The 20,694-nt window shown below is 43.2% G+C and overlaps 1 protein-coding gene and 1 long non-coding RNA gene across 2 annotated transcripts in view; both read left to right on the top strand.

The window, feature by feature from the left end:
• Positions 1-1,771: 1,771 nt before the first annotated feature.
• CNGA1 (cyclic nucleotide gated channel subunit alpha 1) lies at positions 1,772-12,691 on the top strand (the record flags this gene model as incomplete). Its single annotated transcript, XM_083368018.1, has 4 exons — positions 1,772-1,881; positions 6,069-6,176; positions 8,644-8,750; positions 11,295-12,691. 4 exons carry the CDS (start codon positions 1,772-1,774, stop codon positions 12,689-12,691), a joined length of 1,722 nt encoding a protein of 573 aa, XP_083224144.1.
• Positions 12,692-14,122: 1,431 nt separating this feature from the next.
• The window catches only part of LOC310643496, a 49,894-nt gene continuing 43,322 nt past the window's right edge, over positions 14,123-20,694 (top strand). Inside the window, exon 1 of the long non-coding RNA XR_014493094.1 lies at positions 14,123-14,177. This is a non-coding gene — a long non-coding RNA (uncharacterized lncRNA). The remainder of the gene's footprint in view (positions 14,178-20,694) is intronic.

Below are 20,694 nucleotides of genomic sequence, written 5' to 3'. Positions count from 1 at the left end.
GAGCAGGTTGCTCATTCTGTAGGGGGGAAAAAATCCTTTTTCCTGCTTGTAAATTTAAGGCAGACCTGTAGGGGGGGGGTGCCAGCCACCTCTGCCTTGATTTTTTTTTAAAATGAAGAGCTTAAAAAAATACGGTATTTTATTTTATTTTTTGCAAAAAAAGAGAGGGTTGAATAATCTGCCTGTCCGTGTGATAAATTCTGTATTTGAGATGATGGAATATGGATCCTAATCTAGTTCCTGGCTAGCTGCTGGTTGAGTCTTAGGGAATGTAAGAGTGGGGATTTGCCTATCCACTCGTTACCCTTTATTGACAAGAGGTAATTAGCAGACCACTGGCAAAGCAGCCTTATTGGATTTCTTCGAAGAGGGCAATCTTTACCTTTTCAGGGGTGATAGGATGATTAAGAAAATGTGAGTTCATAGTGGCAAGCACTTCAGAAGGAGTGTCCTCACTTGTCTCCAACTGGCTTCAGAAGAAGACAGACAGAATAACACAGTTGGAAGGGACCCTGGAGGCCCTCTAGTCCAGCCCACCTGCTCAAGCAGGAGACCAGGGCTTTTTAACCAGCGGTACGGGTACCACCTGTGGTACATTGTCACCTGGCAGGTGGTACGTGACCATCCCAGAAAAGTGGTAGCGGAGGAGGGGAGTGAGCTGAACCGGGGGCAGCACCGCACAAGCATAAGCGAGAGACGGCTGGAGCTGCACGGCTGTCAGGGCTCAGTGGAAGCTCCAGGATCAGCGCCAGGCTCCAGCTGGAGCTCAGCGCTGATCCCGGCGCTTCTGCTGAGCCCAGAAGAAGTGCCGATCAGCTGGAATGTTGCAGCATCTCCAGGGTCTTGTGATTTACATTCAGATGCTTGGCAACTGATTCATATTTATGACGGTCACAGTGTCCCAGGGTCATGAGAAGTTTTTTTTTAATTTTAATCCCATTTATATCCCACCCTTCTCCGAAGACTCAGGGCGGCTTACAATTTAAGCACAAACCAATGTGCTTAGCAATAGCCTTCATTCTATGTATATGCTTGCTTATTAGGGCTTTTGAGCCTCCCCAAGCGGCATTATTACAAAGTCAGCTTATTGCCCCCAACAGTCTGGGTCCTCATTTTACCTACCTTGGAAGGATGGAAGGCTGAGTCAACCTTGAGCCTGGTGGGATGCGAACCTGCACTAATTGCAGGCAGCTGGTGACCCAAACCTGCTGCAACCACCCAGCAGACGAGGGGGGGGGAATAAAAACCAAACACCCCCCACCCCACCCCGCTGCCAATCCTCAACAGAAATGCTCACAACAATGAAAACCTCGGATAGGAGGAAGAGCTCCGCCAGGCGGGCAGGCAGGTGTCTTGCCCGGCTGTGGCTTATTGGGGGGCACTTTTTTCATTGCCATTGTAACTTCGAACAGTCACTAAGCGAACTGTTGTAAGTCGAGGACTACCTGTACATCACTTTTTTCCTTTTTTTTGTCATCAAGTTTTTGACACCTTGCTAGGCGACTGGTGGTACTTGGATGTTGCCATATCCTAAAAGTGGTACAATGGGTGAAAAGGTTGAAAAGCCCTGCCCTATACCGTTTCAGACAAGTGACTGACCAGTCTCTTCTTTCAAACCTCCAGTGATGGAGCCCCCACAAGTTTTGGAGGCAAATAGGATGGATTCCCCCCCCCCATATATCATTATAAACAAAGCCTTGTTGGTCCACTTTGAACCTCTTTCTTTCTCTCTCTCTCTTTTAGGTGACAAATTATCACTACACCTGCAAGGATGGGGGGGAGTGAAACTCAACACTCAGACTCAGATTCTCAGAATTTAGCCAGCCATGGTGAAAAGGAAAGTATCGAAAATGTGGAGGATGGAGAAAGCAGGCAAGATGTGTGAGTGCCTGAATTTTGATTTCTTTCTTTCTTTCTTTTTGCTGAGGATCTAAACTTATTTATTACATTTAAATGCCATCCATCCCACGGTTCAAGGCAACTCTTGAGCATGTATGTTGTAATGCAATGTAATCCATAAACTTGGGTTAAGGTCACAGTTCCCTGACTGAGTGGTTTTAGTCATCGGTGACTCTTAGCGACCACAGAGATAGCAACAGCAAGAGCACTTAGACCAGACATGTTAAACACAAGGCCCGGGGGCTGGATCTGGCTGGCGAAGTGGTTTCATGTGGCCCGCGAAGCCATCCTGGAAACAGTGAGGAAACGGCCCCCACTGCCTTGGCCCAGAGACCCTCCTTCTGCCAGAGACCCTCAGATCTGTCCCACTCCTGCCCAGGCCCCCATAGGCACCCTTGATTCGAACGATGTATAGCTGGCCACGCCCACCCTGTGGCCCATATGCACTCTAGCCACGCCCATCCAGTAGGCCACGCCCACACTGGCCATACCCACCCGGCCCCCTGAGGGCAACTGCAATGCTGATGCGGCCCACAATGAAATTGAGTTTGACACCCGTGACTTTATATACCGCTTCGCAGTGCTTTACAGCCCTCTGTAAGCAGTTTACAGTGTCAGCATTATTGCCCCCAACAGTCTGGGTTCTCATTTTACCGACCTCGGAAGGATGAAAGGCTGAGTCAACTGCTGGCAGTGAGAATCGAACTGCTGGCAGTTGGCAGAATTAGACTGCAGTGCTGCATTCTAACCACTGCGCCACTGCGGCTCTTAAGATAGTTTTTCTTCTGACAATCTGTTCTTAACCTGGTCCTTCAGCTCTTTCAATGACATCCCTGTCATTCCTGTAACTGAGTCAGTAAACCACTTTGTTGTTGGTTGTCCTCTTCTACTTCCTCCTTTCTCAGTATTAGAGCTTTTCCCATAAATCTAAGTTTTCACATAATGGGTCAGTAGAATAGAAGTAGAACCGTAGCCCTAATTTGACCGTGTTAATTCCTTGGTTGCTTTGTTTTTATTGCTGATCTAATTAACACTTGTTCTGTTCCAGCCTACCACCGGCCCTGTTTCTGTGTCAGGGACAACCCCTTTTTCCTTTTTACAGTCAATAGGCTGGAAAAACCCAACCTGAATTTATTTACAGTTCAAACAAAAAAGCAACAGAATATTACCTTCAATAAATAAATCAAAATATCAAACAAGAGTCAACAAACAAGAGTTAAACAGAAGTAGCAAGAACAGACCAGGATTCCCTTAGAATGTCTCCAAATGGTTGCCTTCAGCAACCAGCCCCGTCCACACCTTCCCCTTTTATTATCAGTCCCAAGGCGTGGCTTCTCACTGCCTTCTCTTCCTCTCACTGAGTTGCCTCATTGATTTTCTCTGCTCTGCTCTGCTGGATTGCCTTCTGCTTCTAGTGTCTCTGAACAGATTCAGCTGTGACTCCTCTGAGTCCGACATCTCGTACTCAGAGCCTTATGAGGAACATGACTGGGGGGGCCAGGCTGAGAGTCCTGCAGTGCATCAGAGCCTCCCTCTGACACCAAAGGCTCTCCAAACCCCTCTTCCTCCTCCTCCTCCTCAGATTCATCGGACTCAGCTGCTGGGAGCACAGGCTGACACTGAATCACAACACTGGGCAATGAATGAAAAGGTGCAATTTCCTTCTCCTTATTTATGTAGAATTATGATTCACACAGTACGGTTACAATTATGGTGTAGTGCCTATCACTCCTTAATTTTGTACGTATCGTAGCCATTATTTGGTTGGTTGGTGCTTTAGCTTCCATCTGCCACAAATGATATCTCGGTTCAATCAGCTGAATTTGTAAAAGGGTTGGAGGTAGGTGGAAAGTGAGGACAAGCATTGTCTGCATTCTTTCTTTTCTGAGCCTACTGCATGTTCCTTTAGATAGAAAACTGAAGGAACAAAATTCACTTCAACAAATTTACAGTTTTTTATATGACTGGGGAATAAGGAACAATTACAGATTGCACAGAGTGATGTCTCTCAATCTTAGCAAGTGGACTTCAACCCTCAGAATTCCACAGCTAACAGGTTTAATCAGACTATTTATTACAGTACGCTTTGTAGCAACAATAATTATGTGTGTTAATAGATTATAGATTAATTTCTTAAGTATTCAGAAGGTAAAAAAGATGGCATAAGGTAAGAGTACTTTTTAAAAAATAATATTTTATTGATTTTCCAATTTTACATTTAAGTATTTTAAAAAAGCAACATGGTGACTGGGTTAATCAATAGTTCAATAGCAAAATCTTTAGTGCAAATCTCAGGTTACAACATCAGTTATTTCTTCTCTTTTTCCCTTAACATTTACTGTCTCATATTCAAGCTAGTACAGTTCTTATTATATCAACTCAATAAAAACATCATTATTACATTTATCAATAATTTTTAGCTTGTACGTATCTTAATTACATTCAATTTTCATAAACAATCCATATCCTGTTATTAATTTTTACCCAATTTTTAGTTTCTCATCAATATTCCAATTTAACCTTTGATATTTATAATTTTCACGCCTACTGCTTCAGTGACTCCATCCAGCCACCTCATTCTCTGTCGTCCCCTTCTTCTCTTGCCCTCCACCTTTCCCAGCATGAGGCTCTTCTCCAATGAGTCCTTCCTTCTCATTAGGTGGCCAAAGTATTTGAGTTTCAACTTCAGGATCTGGCCTTCTAAAGAGCAGTCAGGGTTGATCTCCTCTAGGACTGACCGGTTTGATCACCTTGCAGTCCAAGGGACTTGCAGGACTCTTCTCCAGCACCATAGTTCAAAGGCCTCCATTCTTTGGCGCTCAGCCTTTCTTATGGTCCAACTTTCACAGCCCTACATTGCAACTGGGAAGACCATGGCCTTGACTATACGTACTTCTGTTGGCAGGGTGATGTCTCTGCTTTTTAGTGTGCTGTCTAGATTTGCCATTTGATTTGTATGTAATCTTGTTCTATTTCCTAAGTGTTATCTATTTCCCACCATATTAAATCATCTTAATAATACAATATCAAAACCATTATACACACACACACAGACTCACGTAGTAGAGTACTTTAAAGAATGAAATAAATATTCAGAATACTCGTACTTTATGGGACTGTAGTGACTTTAGTTTATCAGGGCCATAGACCAATTTGAAACACATTCAAAATTAAAAAGATTCCCAATCGTGAGTAGTGAGCATGAACCCTAATATGCAAGGACTGTGGAACATTTTTATAGCAAACTGATGAAGTGAACTAAAAATAAGACGGAATAAAAGTAACTTCATGGTGAGGGTGCTCTATTTAACACTTATATTTTTTTCCCCTTTCAGTACAACTGGTGATGCAAAGAAAAATAACACAGTGGACAAGGAAGATAAGGATGAGAAGAAAAATAAAATTAAACCCGAGGAGAAAAATAATAAAGAGGAGTAAGTGTTTTTAAATTTCTACCCAGAACGCTCTCCCGTTAAAATGCATTACGGCCCAAGTCAGTTTATAGACAAGATCCTTGTGTTCTGATGCTAGTCTGTGCGGGAGGGAGAGGAAAATCTGTTCCTTACCCTGAATTGTGTTCTGTACCAATGTTATATTCTAGATAATTACCTGTGTCTTGGCATTCAAAGGGATGTGGTGGCCCAGTGGGTTAGGACACTGAGCTTGTCGATCGGAAGGTCGGCAGTTTGGCGGGTCGAATCCCAAGTGCCACATAACAGAATGAGCGCCTGTTACTTGTCCCAGCTTCTGCCAACCTAGCAGTTCGACAGCACGTAAAAATGCAAGTAGAAAAATAGGGACCACTACGGTGGGAAGGTAACAGCGTTCCGTGCGCCTTTGGCGTCTAGTCATGCCGGCCACATGACCACGGAGACGTCCTCAGACAAGTGCTAGCTCTTCGGCTTTGAAACAGAGATGAGCACTGGCCCCTAGAGTTGGAAACGACTAGCACGCATGTGCGGGGGAACCTTTACCTTTACCTTTGGCACCCAAACAGAACAACTGTCTACTTTTATTTTGCAACATCGTGACCCAAAGTTAAATTGTAGAGATTTCTAAGAAAAGAGTTAATTCAGTGAAATCATTTCTGTGTCAACTTGGGCCACCATTTTGTGTGAATGGTTAATGTAGGAATGGATAATTTTTTTTCTTCTGCTTACTCTTCACAGGGGAAAGAAAGAAATATTTGTCATTGATCCCTCTGGAAACCTTTATTACAACTGGCTGTTCTGCATCACCTTGCCTGTCATGTACAACTGGACAATGATCATTGCTAGGTATTGTAGCATTATAGAAAACTGGCCGCCTTAGAAATATAGCTGTAGACTTAAGCCCAGCTTTCCCAACTTGGCATTTCATCCAACCGTGTTGAACTTCAACTCCCGTAATTGCTCTCCAGAGAAACAGAAAGAAAGAAATTATTTTTTAATCTTTATTTTTTTTAATTCTCGTTGCATTCTTTGAAACTGTTTCACCTGTAAAGCTATCCGGTTATTGGGAATCGTGTGGCTTGCCCATTTAGTAAATAAAAAAAATAAGCAGAAAATATGATCCTACCACAAAGTCAGTCCAGTTAAATTCGTTGAGAAAATTCCAGTGTTGTGAGTTAAGAAACATCTGTTAACAATGGAGGTCTTGGCAAAATAACAGAGGGTAAAATGTATACCATACGCCGGTCTGCAATATGGGAGTAAGGATATTCACATACGAATAATCTGCAGCCATTCTGGTGGCTGGTGACAAAATGTATGTAAACTCTTCAAAGATTCCAAAAATCTTCTGTAAATTGTCGCTTGCTGAACATTCAAACTTTTAAATTAGAAGCTGAATATCTGAATATATTTGAATGTGCGGTTGATTTAACCTTAGGAGACAGCTGATTTCCATAATGATGTAACATCCCTAGTTTCAAGGAAGGCTAATTTAAAAGGGACTAGCAGCTTCTTCCCATGCTTGGAGATTTAGAGATTTATCCAAGGTTTGTATTTACCAACTGAAGCTGATGATGTGAGTTTGTGAATATAGTAACTGAAATCTTTAAGCCCCAATATCAAGTCCTGATTTTCATAAATCCTAGGTAGTGCCTGCTAATCCTTTTGCAGTATGTGAATTCAATAATTTGTCACTTGATGGTGCTGTTAACATCCTGCTTATCCAAAGCAACTCAAGTACATCAAAAGGTTTCAAACAATCTCCGACGGTCTCATTAAACACAATATCTTTTTTGCTCATTGTTGTTAGTTGCAAAGTCATGTCCGACCCATCGCGACCCCATGGACAATGTTCCTCCAGGCCTTCCTGTCCTCTACCATCTTCTGGAGTCCATTTAAGCTCATTTTTGCTCATTATAGCCCTTAATACAGTGACGGCAAACCTTCTAGAGACCGAGTGCCCAAACTGAAACCCAAAACAACTCATACATTAACATCCTTTGTCTTAAAAGAAAAACACGATAACAAAGCTTTCAATGATACAAACAACTTTTATTGAAAGGTAAAAGTTTGCATTTGGCATGCTTTTGAACAATTAATATGATTTTTGCTGTTGTATGCATGCTGATAATTTGTCTAACCTTGGCTCATACTTTGTACCTTTGAGAGCAACAGGGCTTTTTTTCTCATAGAACGCTCAGAACGGAGTTCCGGCACCTTTTTTGGATGGAACCTTGTAGGGTAGGCAAGGTGGTTTGTATGACATGTGTGAGTTCTGGCACATTTTTCTTTTACAAAAAAAGCACTGGAGAGCAACACATTTCTCAAGCCCCTTCCTAGCTTGAGAAATGGCTTTTTCCTGCGAAAACGTAGCCAAAGTGCGAGGCACGCATGCCCACAGAGAGGGCTCTGAGTGCCCCTTCTGGCATGCGCACCATAGGTTCGCCACCACTGCCTTAATAGCTAACATACTTGTAATCTCTGTCGCATGCAACCTGTGTTTGCATAATCTACCTAATCTCCACTTCTTTTTACACACACACACACACACACACACACACACACCTCATCCCAATTTAAACCCTACATCAGCTAGCCATTCTACCCATCTGATGAAGTGAACTGCAGCTGATGAAAGCTTTTACTAAAATTGGTTAACTGGAAAAGGTGCCAACCTACAGAGCCTTGGTGGAGCAGTGGGCTAATGCCTCCTTAAGTAACACCAGCTGCCTGCAATTAGTGCAGGTTCACATCCCACCAGGCTCAAGGTTGACTCAGCCTTCCATCCTTGCGAGGTAGGTAAAATGAGGACCCAGATTGTTGGGGGCAATTAAGCTGACTTTGTAATAATGCCGCTTGGGGTGTGTGTGAAAGCCCTAATAAGCAGGCATATACATAGAATGAAGGCTACTGCTAAGCTTGTAAGCCGCCCTGAGTCTTCGGAGAAGGGCGGGATATAAATGGAATAAAAAAAAATAAAAACAAAAATGAAAACACTGTTCTTCCTATTCTGCTGCAACAGATCTGAACTTTATCCATGGCATGCTATCCGTTTTTCTGCAAAACAGGAGAAATTGACAGGGACACACAAATATTTTTTTAACAGACAAAGCAGAACAACTACTTTACACAAATCAAATGTTGTGCTCCATTAAATTTGCAGTTGCGACTCATCTCCAGAATGAGACTCATCTTCCTAAAGTGCCAGGCAGTCCCTCCCATTGAAATGAATAGCTGTTGTTGTTGTTGTTGTTGATGATGATGATATTTGATGCTTAATTTTAAATTGCTGCTGTCATTTGTTCTTACTCAGGGCCTGTTTTGATGACCTTAATCATAACAATTTAGAAATGTGGTTCATTTTGGACTATTCTTCAGATTTTATTTATATTGCTGACATGTTTGTACGGACAAGGACAGGTAAGGCTACATTCTTATTGCCCCTGACCACAATGACCACAACTGAGCCCACCATTTTTGTTGCTCAGTGAGGCAGTTGTTAAATGAGTTGCTCCTCATTTTATGACCTTTACTTGTCATAGTTAAGCAAATCGTGGCAGTTGTTAAGTGAATCATGCAGTCATTAAGCAAATCTAGCTTTTCTCATTGAGTTTGCTTGTCAAAAGCCTGCTAGGAAAAATAACAAATGGTGATCACATGCTGCTACTACTACTACTAATAATAATAATAATAAAGTTGGAAGGGACCTTAGAGGTCATCTAGTCCAACCCCCTGCTCAGGCAGAAAACCCTATACCAGGGGTAGGCAACCCTGCCTATGCTGGTTCAGGAATTCTGGGAGTTGAAGTCCACGAGTCATAAAAGAGCCAAGGTTACCTACCCCTGCCCTATACCATTTCAGACAAATGGCTGTCCAGTCTCTTCTTAAAAACTTCCAGTGTTGGAGCATTCACAGCTTCTGGAGGCAGGCTGCTCCACTGGTTAATTGTTCTCACTGTCAGGAAATTCCTCCTTAGTTCTAGGTTGCTTCTCTCCTTGATTAGTTTCCATCCGTTGCTTCTTGTCCTGCCTTCAGGCACTTTGGAGAATAGCTTGACTCCCTCTTCTTTGTGGCAGCCCCTGAGATATTGGATGACTGCTATCATGTCAGCCCTCATTCTTCTCTTCATTAGACTAGACATACCCAATTCCAGCAACTGTTCCTTGTATATATAGCTGTTGTTTACATACTTAACTGGCTAAACAACACCTCCATGATACAGAAATGGAAACAGAGGATTCACAGGTGGTTCAAAAAGTCAAGCTGGAGATCACAATTGTGCAATCAAAGCCACACCCTTCTTTTCCAGATACAATTGCATCTTTGTGGCTGCCATCTTGAGTTTTTTGTCCTCTTCTCTGCAGGTATCTCTGAATGGACCCATGCATCAGCTTTCAGTGGCACTTACGCCTAGATATTTTATACAAACACATTCAATATACCTTTTGCATTTTTGTGACTTCTTTTTGAAGGCATTTATTTTTTAACATGGGACAGCTTGAGATGTATTTTATGAGGGATTTTTTTTAATTTTTAAAGTGAGCTAGGTCCAGAATCCCCTTCCCCACCAAAACAAAGATCACCCAATTTCATCCAGTGGTTAAGGCACCAGGCTGGAAACCAGGAGACTGTGAGTTCTAGCATGAAAGCCAGCTGGGTGACTTTGGATCAGTCTCTCTCTCTCTGCCCAACCCACCTCACACTGTTACCGCTGTGGGGAAAATAGGAGTGTTCACCATCTTGAGTATTAAAAAAATATTAAGGTAGGATATAAATAAATATAATACATTTCAGATCCCTATTTCTGGGCACGATTATCATAACTATTCATAATGCTGGACAGTTAAATTAAGAAATAGGTGGTCTTCAAAATTCCCTCACACATAGCACTTTAAGCAGGGGTCTTCAACCTTGGCAACTTTGTGGACTTCAACTCCCAGAATTCTGGGAGTTAAAGTCCACAAATCTTAAAATTGTCAAGGTTGAGGACTCCTGACTTAAGTGTGCTGCCACCACGTGGCTGTTCTTGGGAAATTATAATATGCTAATTGGGTCTGCCAGTACCTTCCCCCTTTGTGATGTATTTCCTATCCTGCTCATGATGCTGTACTAGGATCCACCCCTTCTGGGTTGGACTTCCTCCTTCTCCTTGCTCCCTTGTGTTCCATCCTCCATTGTAACATCTGAACACAAGCCATGCGGACAGTAATCCTGTTACTGTCTTTCAACTGTTCTGGTACAGGCAATTGTATTGCAAATATAATTCCTTGTTAAGACACGTTGGTCTGTCAGTAATCCTGTTACTGTCTTTCGACCTTAAAGCTCCGTCCAGATTCACCTGACCACACCTTCTCTGCTGTAACCACCTTCTATATGCAAAATAAAGGTATTTCAGATGAACCAGGTGCTTTATGAGTTCACTGTCTGGAAAGGGCTGTTAAATGTGACTAAATTCGCTTAAACAGACCAAAGTGTCTTAACAAGGAATTATATTCGCAATACAATTGCCTGTACCAGAACGTTAAGTATTCCTGATTATCACAAACACAAGGCCAAATCCTACCGGTAATTTGAAAGAGGTGTTTCAGTTTCTTGGTTTTTACATGATGGGAAAACTGCATAAAAAATATAAAAGTACTTAGCAGCGTTTCTGCATGCTTTCATATAGTGAGTAATCATGTTAAGAAGTTAAATCAGAATTTTAAGCGGGATAAAAGTTTTGTGGAAGTTCACTGTACTAACGAAGTATTGGAGAAAAAAGACAATCAGTTTCTAAATGCTGGTTTGGTTCTTCACATTTTGGTTTTAAATGTGAACTGGAAAGGTTCAAAATTCTGACTACGTGCCAAGATGATAGAGAAACCTCTAGGTTTAGATAAAAGTTTAGTAATCACTTCTGTTTACCTTTTGTCTTCGGTTAAAAACAGATTTGTACCGTAAAGAATTGTTTACGTTTTGCTTCAGGTTACTTGGAGCAAGGCTTGTTGGTGAAAGAAAAATCTAAGCTCTGGCAAAGATACAAGGAAACATCACAATTCAAATTAGACCTACTGTCCATCGTGCCAACAGATCTACTTTACTTCAACTTTGGACTGAATTACCCAGAAATAAGAATAAACAGATTACTTAGAATATCACGTATGTTTCAATTCTTCCAGCAAACAGAAACAAGAACAAGTTATCCCAATATCTTCAGGATCTCTAATCTTGTCATGTACATTATAATTATTATCCACTGGAACGCTTGTATGTATTTCTCCCTCTCAAAAGCGATTGGCTTTGGAACAGATACGTGGGTCTATCCCAATATTTCTCATCCTGAATTTGGCAGGCTTGCTAGAAAATATGTGTACAGCCTCTACTGGTCGACACTGACGTTGACGACCATTGGTGAAACACCTCCTCCTGTGAAAGATGTAGAGTATTGGTTTGTTGTGGTTGATTTCTTGGTCGGTGTATTAATCTTTGCTACTATTGTTGGTAATATCGGTTCTATGATCTCTAATATGAATGCTGCCCGAGAGGAGTTTCAAGCAAGAATTGATGCTATCAAACAGTATATGCAGTTTCGTAATGTAAGCAAAGATTTAGAGAAACGGGTTATCAAGTGGTTTGATTATTTGTGGACAAATAAAAAGGCCGTAAACGAAAGAGAAGTCTTAAAATATCTTCCAGATAAATTACGAGCAGAAATTGCTATTAATGTTCATTTGGAGACCTTGAAAAAAGTCCAGATTTTTTCAGACTGTGAAGCTGGTCTATTAGTTGAGCTGGTCCTGAAACTACAACCTCAGGTATATAGCCCTGGAGATTATATCTGCCGGAAGGGTGATATTGGACGAGAAATGTACATTATCAAAGAAGGAAAACTTGCGGTAGTAGCTGATGATGGAATAACTCAGTTTGTCGTTCTCAGTGATGGCAGCTATTTTGGAGAGATTAGCATCCTCAACATTAAAGGTAGCAAAGCTGGAAATAGGAGAACAGCTAATATTAAAAGTCTTGGTTATTCAGATTTGTTTTGTCTGCATAAAGATGATCTGATGGAAGCTTTAACAGAATATCCAGAGGCAAAGACTTTGTTGGAAGAGAAGGGAAAGCAAATCCTTATGAAAGATGGGCTACTGGATTTAGAGCAAGCACACATGAAGAGAGACACTGAAAACCTTGAGCAAAAAGTTAGCCAAATAGAAGGAATGCTAGATAATTTACAAACAAGATTTGCTAAACTTTTAGCTGAATATAGTGCTGCACAGCAGAAATTGAAGATAAGGTTAAGACAAGTCGAAACCATTGTGAAACCATCCCTAGAGGGTGATTTTTCAGACTTAGAAGAATTGCAAAGAACTACTGGTCATTAAGGGATTAAAAAAACATTTCAGATATTCATACCTGAGGATAAATTAATCAATGACGGGCAGAATTATGTTAGATATTCCATTAGATATGGGAAACTATTGATAACAACCAGTTTTTTTCTGGGCAGTATGACACATATGACACAATGCCATCATGTACTGTGGGTCTAAAATCATAATCTCATGGATCAACTTGGAAATTGGGAATCTCATGGAATTAATGAAGGATTAGCAGGCTATATTCTAAATTTTGACTCTGTAACCCATCTAGAAAGAAACATTTTCCCCCCAGCTACTCAGAAGCTTTTGTCAGTTTACAATTGATGGACATTATTAAACTATCTGATCATATTAAATTAGATTCATGAGTCAGAAAGCAACTTTGTTATCATAACTATCCAGAAAACTCAAAATAGTTTGGATGTGGAAATATTTCTTCAAGGAAATTCTGCACTGCTAGTAACTTTCATCCTGTCTCCAACCTTCGCTTTCTTGCGAAGGTTGTTGAGAGTGTGGTGGCACGGCAGCACCCTTTGGTCCTGGAGAAAACTGAGTATCTGGATCTGTACCAATCGGGTTTCAGGCCCGGGTACAGCACAGAGACGGCATTGGTCACGCTGGTGGATGATCTCTGGCGGGCCCGAGATAGGGGTTATTCCTCTGTCCTGATCCTATTAGATCTCTCAGCAGCTTTTGATACCATCGACCATGGTATCTTGCTGCGACGTCTTGAGGGGTTGGGAGTGGGAGGCACCGTTTTACGGTGGTTCTCCTCCTACCTCTTGGGCCGTTCACAGACGGTGTTGGCAGGGGGGCAGAGGTTAGCCCCTAGGCCCCTTAGTTATGGGGTGCCTCAGGGGTCGGTACTCTCGCCCCTCCTGTTCAACATCTATATGAAGCTGCTGGGTGAGATCCGTGGTTTCGGGGTGAGGTATCATCAATATGCTGATGATACCCAGCTTTTCATCTCCACCCCGAACCAACCCAGTGATGCCCTCGACGTGATGTCCCGTTGCCTGGAAGCGGTACGGATTTGGATGGGGAAGAACAGGCTCCGGCTCAACCCGGCCAAGACTGAGTGGCTTTACGTACCGACATCTCGTTGAGTCCAAGAGGTTCCATCTTTGGTTATGGGAGGAGAGGTGTTACCTCCCATTGATAGGGCACGCAATTTAGGCGTCCTCCTGGATTCACGACTCAGTTTTGAAGATCATATTGGAGTAGTGGCCAGGGGAGCATTTGCCCAGGTTCGCCTCGTACACCAGTTGCGCCCCTATCTGGACCGAGATGCCCTACGTACGGTCACTCATGCACTCGTTACCTCCGTATAGATTACTGCAATGTTCTCTACATGGGGCTGCCCTTGAAGACCACCCGGAGGCTTCAGCTGGTGCAGAATGCGGCCGCACGGGTAGTGATGGGAGCATCCCGATACTCCCATATTACACCCCTCCTGCGTGAGCTGCATTGGTTACCGGTTGTCCTCCGGGTGAGATTTAAGGTGCTGGTACTTACCTTGAAAGCCCTACATGGCTTAGGCCCGGGATACTTGCAGGACCATCTGCTGCCGGGAACAATCTCCCATCGCTCAGTACGCTCACACAGAGAGGGCCTCCTAAGGGTGCCGTCGGCTAGACAATGTTGGCTGGCGACCCCCAGGGGGAGGGCCTTCTCTGTGGGAGCGCCAGCCCTATGAAACCAACTTCCCCTTGAGCTCCGGATGGCCCCGGATCTCCGGTCCTTTCGCCGCGGCCTCAAAACACTTCTTTTCCATCAGGCTGACCTGGACTGACAGGGATTTTAAAATGTTTTTTTAATTTTTAACTTTAATTTTAACTTATTCTATTGGGGCTATTAATTTAATTTCTTTTTTAACTTTTGTATCATTGTATTTTATTGTTGTTAGCTGCCCTGAGTCCTTCGGGAGATAGGGCGGCATATAAGTCCCATAAATAAATAAATAAATAAATAAATAAATAAATAAATAAATAAATAAATAAATAAATAAATAAATAAATGCTATTTACACAGAATTGTGCTACTTGTACTGACTGTAAGCAATTTATCGAAAGCTAAGTTTATCTGTTGAATAAACAGACAGAATTTTTACTATGAGAGTTATTCTTTTGATTATCATTGTTTTAAGCAATGTACAATTTCTGTAGCAAGCGGTGGATACAAATGAAATAAATCTAGCCATTAACATCTTAGGTTAATCAAAATATTCAATAACTCGAGGAGAAGAAAAAAAACAGAGTCAACTACAAATTATAGTGTAATGATTATAGCAGTCAAATGACAAGACTCAAGTAATGGAGAAGATAGCTAATTGAGGAATCCAGAATGAAGATGTCAGATGTCGTACAGCAGACATGTCAAACACAAGGCCCGGGGGCCAGATCCGGCCTGCGAAGTGGTTTCATGTGGCCCGCGAAGCCATCCTGGAAACAGTGAGGGAACGGCCCCCACTGCCTTGGCCCTGGCCCAGAGACCCTCCTTCTGCCAGACCCTCAGATCTGTCCCACTCCTGCCCAGGCCCCCATAGGCACCCTTGATGTGAACGATGTAGAGCTGGCCACGCCCATCCAGTAGGTCATACGCACTCTAGCCACACCCACCCAGTGGGCCACACCCACCCAGACCATACCCACCCGGCCCCCTGAGGGCAACTGCAAAGCTGATGCAGCCCTCAATGAAATTGAGTTTGACACCCCTGTCGTACAGGCATGTAATCTTTCATGTAGATTCCCTGGAAAGGATACAAAGCGGAGCTCTCTGCTCTGCTTGGAATTGTTAAAAAAAAAAGAAGAAACTTTGATAGCTGTCAAAAAAATAACCCACGCTAATCAAGTGCTCCATTGCAAAGTGGCAACCAAACTTCTTACAAGTGGAACATTATTCAGATGAGGAATGCACTGAAGCAATCCAGAACACCAGAAAAGGGAAACAACTAGAGAACCTCCTCCAAGAAAATGCACACTCACGCAACTTTTATCAAAAGTGCCTGATCACTCAACACCCTACAGCACAGCCAACATAAGCTATGAAAAGAGCCTTGGTGGAGCAGTGGGCTAATGCCTCCTTAAGTAACACCAGCTGCCTGCAATTAGTGCAGGTTCGCATCCCACCAGGCTCAAGGTTGACTCAGCCTTCCATCCTTCCGAGGTACGTAGGTAAAATGAGGACCCAGATTGTTGGGGGCAATTAAGCTGACTTTGTAATAATGCCGCTTGGGGTGTGTGTGAAAGCCCTAATAAGCAGGCATATACATAGAATGAAGGCTACTGCTAAGCTTGTAAGCCGCCCTGAGTCTTCGGAGAAGGGCGGGATATAAATGGAATTAAAATAAAATAAAAATAAATAAAAGGATAACACAGGGAAAAATACAGGAAAAAACATCTCGGAAACAGCCAAGAGACTATTGTAACCACATGGCTGTAACGAATGCCCACTGAACACCAACCAATTAAAACCCCTCAAAAACGTCTTGGGTTAATCAAAATATTCAAGAACTCAAGAAGAAAAAAACAGAGTCAACTACAAATTGTAGTGTAATGATTATGGCAGTCGTTATATAGGATTAGCCAAGCAGAAGCCCAGCACAACATATCCACGAGCACCAGCTAACAGTAACAAGACTCCATGATCTGGCGCTTCCGCTGAGCCCTGACAGCCCTGCAGCTCCAGCTGTTTGTCGCTCAGACTTGTGCGGTGTTGCCACCGGTTCAGCTCATTCCCCTCCCCTTCTACCACTTTTCTAGGATGGTCGCCTACTACCTGCCAGGTGCCAATGTACCACAAGTGGTACCTGTACCACTGGTTGAAAATAGCCCTGATTTAGGCTATTGCGCTCTGGACTTGAAGCCTTCTGAATTTTATTTTCAAATCTTGCTCTACAATTCCTTTCTGATCTCTGGGTTTGCAATCAGACTTGTATTTTTTTTTGTTTCTCCGGGTAGGTCACACAAGCCACACTTCAAAATGGAGAGGGAAGGGAGACTATAGTAAATCAATAAGTAAATATTGAATTAAGAACTGCCCCCTCCCTCTCTCCTACGCACCGAAACCCATCATCCGCAGCTGTCTGCCAGCTTTTATAGCCATCCTTGCTTTGCTGGCTGGGGAGAGGGCTTAGGGAGGCCGAACAACCACCGCGGAGGCGCTGGCCATTTTCTAGGCCACCCGAGTTCTGACAGAGATGAAATAGATCAGAGTCTCCCTCAAAGCATCTTAGTTAACCTAATGAGCACAACCGGAGTCAGTGACAAGCATTGGTTTATGGCATTCTCGCACGAGTGCCATGAGTGTTGAACAAGTTTAATGTGCAGAGACTGGATTGTCTGCTCCTCCTCACCATTCTCTGAAACCAGTGAGCAAGTTTGGAGATGAAAATATCCTTGTTGTTTTCTTGGCAAAAATGGAGAAACGTTTTAATGTTGCTTCCTCCTCTTAAAAGATAGATATTAAAAATCTCTAATCCAGTCCATCGTCCTGGATTTAAAGTTTTAAAATGCCCTATATACCTCACCAAGATCACATATACAGTATATGCTGCCAGTGACGAAGGAACACATAAAACTATTACTGCAATTATTTAAACTTCAGATTCTGGTTTACTGCCATGTGTAGGGCAGCTCAGCTGTTTTGGGAGAATATTTGTCTTGCTCCAAACTACTATAGGTTTAAAATAAACATATCGTAAAACAACAACAAAAGGAAAAAAGGGAGATAGAAACCTGCTTCTTTTCCCAATTTTTAAATGTTCCCTTAAAAAAAAAAGAAAAACTTCCCAAAGAAGTGGGGTCTGCTTCTTATGTCGCATTTTAAATTATACGCATTAAATTCATTTTTATTTTACTTTTTTTAACCTGGGTTTGTTTCTATGGATTGGCCTGAAATCCTTTGAACCAGCAGACAGACAATAAAAAAGGGTTAAATCAATATATATATGTATGTATGTATGAATAAAGGTAAAGGTTCCCCCGCACATGTGTGCTAGTCGTTTCTGACTCTAGGGGCCAGTGCTCATCTCCGTTTCAAAGCCAAAGAGCCAGCGCTTGTCCGAGGATGTCTCCGTGATCATGTGGCATTTTTACGTGCTTTCGAACTGCTAGGTTGGCAGAAGCTGGGATGAGTAACAGGCGCTCACTCTGTTACACGGCACTCGGGATTCGACCCGCCAAACTGCCGACCTTCTGATCGACAAGCTCAGTGTCCTAACCCACTGAGCCACCACGTCCCTTAGATGTATGCATATGTATATGTGTGATATGTGTGTGTGTATATATACATTATATATATATGTATATTGCTCAAAAAAATAAAGGGAACACTTAAACAACACAATGTACTGTATTTAATAGTAGGATGTCTTATCTTGTGTTCCCTTTATTTTTTTGAGCAGTATATATAAATGACATGAAACTGTGGCTTGGTTGAGCATTTTCCCTCTTTTGCTTTGCAAAATTTGCTAGAAGGCAAGCGATGGATGGGACAAGCAAAAGATGAGATTTGTTAAGAATCCATCCCAACTTTTGCTCAAAATAAATGGGCGAAGCCGACCCGAGGTTTTAGGTGCTATTGTTAGGGTATGGACTGAATCTAGTTGACCTCAACTCTTCATGACCACAGCGTGACCTTCCTCAGGATGAGCCGTCGCTGACTGAGGAATTGAGGTCCACAAGTCATAAAAGGGCCAAGTTTGAAGACCCCTGGTCTGGATGCAAGCCCGCAGTTTCATCAAAATGGCCGACTGAGGAATTCTGGGAGTTGAAGTCCACAAGTCATAAAAGGGCCAAGTTTGAAGACCTCTGCTTCAGGTCATCCAATGCTGCCCCCATTCAATTGTGATGGAGTGCATCCACTTTGCACCGTCTTCTCCTCTGCCTTTCCGCCTGTCCCAGAATTTCTAGATGTGTTCTGGATGCCGAGCACATAGCTACGGAAATCTGACCCATGGGATTCATGGTTTTGATAGGGAGTGGGAGAGCTCCGAATTTGGAGGTGACCTGGGCAGGCAAGAATGGGTGTTCGAAGCCCCTTTTTTCCACGCTTTACCAGATGATGGCTTAGAGCAAAGTGGGAACTAGCCCAAGAGGATGTGGATTGTCTTGCTCAGCCTTTTTTCTCATGGTTGCAGAGTTTTTGCATTGGGTTCACCCGGCTCTTATGGCAGAGCTCTTCATGCAGGGGCAATGAGGTGGCTCATGGCTGGTTTGGGCTGGGAAGGACAGTCTGGCTCAGGGTCCTCCATCTTCTGTCCTTAAGGGAGGACTCAAACCCAGCTCTCCTGACTTCCAATCCAGCACTTTAGCCTCCACATCATGGGTGGCTGTCTATTATAACAATGAAGTCAGACTCTTGCAGCTAACAAAATTCTGGTAATCATGGACCCTATAGACCAGGGCTTTTCAACCAGTGGTACAGGTACATTGGCACCTGGCAGGTGGTACATGACCATCCTAGAAAAATGGTAGCGAGGGAGGGGAATGAGCTGAACCGGTGGCAGCACTGCACAAGCCTGAGCGAGAGACGGATGGAGCTGCAGGGCTGTCAGGGCTCAGCGGAAGTGCCAGGATCAGTGCCAGGCTCCAGCTGGAGCTCGGCACTGATCCCGGCGCTTCTGCTGAACCCAGAAGAAGTGCCGATCAGCTGGAATGTTGCAGCATCTCCAGGGTCTTGTGATTTACATTCAGATGCTTAGCAAATGATTCATATTTATGACGGTCACAGTGTCCCAGGGTCATGAGAAGTGACCAAAACCTGCTGCAACCACACAGCGGGGGGGGGGGGGGAAATAACCAAACACCCTCCAACTCCACCCTGCTACCAATCCTCAACAGAAATGCTCACAACAATGAAAACTTTGGACAGGAGGAAGAGCGCCACCAGGCGGGCAGGCAGGTGTCTTGCTCGGCTGTGGCTTGGGGGGGGCACTTTTTTCAGTGCCATTGTAGCTTTGAACAGTCACTAAGCGAACTGTTGTAAGTCGAGGACTACCTGTAGTTCATCACTTTTTCCCTTTTTTTTCCCCGTCATCAAGTTTTTGACACCTTGCTAGGCGACTGGTGGTACTCGGATGTTGCCATATCCTAAAAGTGGTACAATGGGTGAAAAGGTTGAAAAGCCCTGCTATAGACAGATTCAGTAAACAGAAATTCAAATGTCTTGTGGTTAATAGCTTCCTATTTAGAATTGGTTTCTGTTTCTTTCTCTTTCCAAATTTCATTAAATCTTTCCTTGGTGACTTTAAGGTATAACTTCACTTAGAGATATTTTGTGGATGCTGTTTTAATGACAGAACATTTTAATTAGTAGTAAGTATAAAAAGGGACGCGGTGGCTCAGTGGGTTAGGTTGGCAGTTTGGCGGGTCAAATCCCGAGTGCCGCGTAGCAGAGTGAGCGCCTGTTACGCGTCCCAGCTTCTGCCAGCCTAGCAGTTTGTATTGTGGTTTGGTATGCTGGTCTGACAGCCGCGGATAGGAAAGTATTACAGAGGGTAGTGAGCACAGCACAAGACATTGTGGGCTGTTCCCTGACACCACTGGATGACATCGCCAGGGCTCGTTGCCTTGGAAGAGTGAGGAAGATTCTCAGGGATGACTCACACCCTGGACGGTATCTCTTTACTCTCCTACCATCCGGTAGGAGATATAGGAATATAGCCAGCCGTACCAACAGGCTGAAGAACAGCTTTTATCCGTGGGCTGTTAGGCTTTTGAATGGGATGTAATCTTATGCAGAGTTGACTTGGGAGGCCGGTGTGTGGTGTAGTTGGTTCACATAGTGTGGTGGGATGGAGGGTTTGTTGTCACTGTGTGTTGGGGGGAGAGAGCACAGGGAGAGGCTCAGCTAATCTCAATGTACACATATTGTACTTTGACAATAAAGGTTTATTATTATTATTATTAAAAATGCAAGTAGAAAAATAGGGACCACTACGGTGGGAAGATAACAGCGTTCTGTGCGCCTTTGGCGTCTAGTCATGCCGGCCACATGGCCACGGA

Source organism: Vipera ursinii (genome assembly GCF_947247035.1).
Source record: "Vipera ursinii genome assembly, chromosome: 7".
NCBI lineage: Eukaryota > Metazoa > Chordata > Lepidosauria > Squamata > Viperidae > Vipera > Vipera ursinii.
The sequence above is the reverse complement of the archived record's forward strand: the minus strand, read 5'-3'. Positions and strand labels throughout refer to the sequence as shown.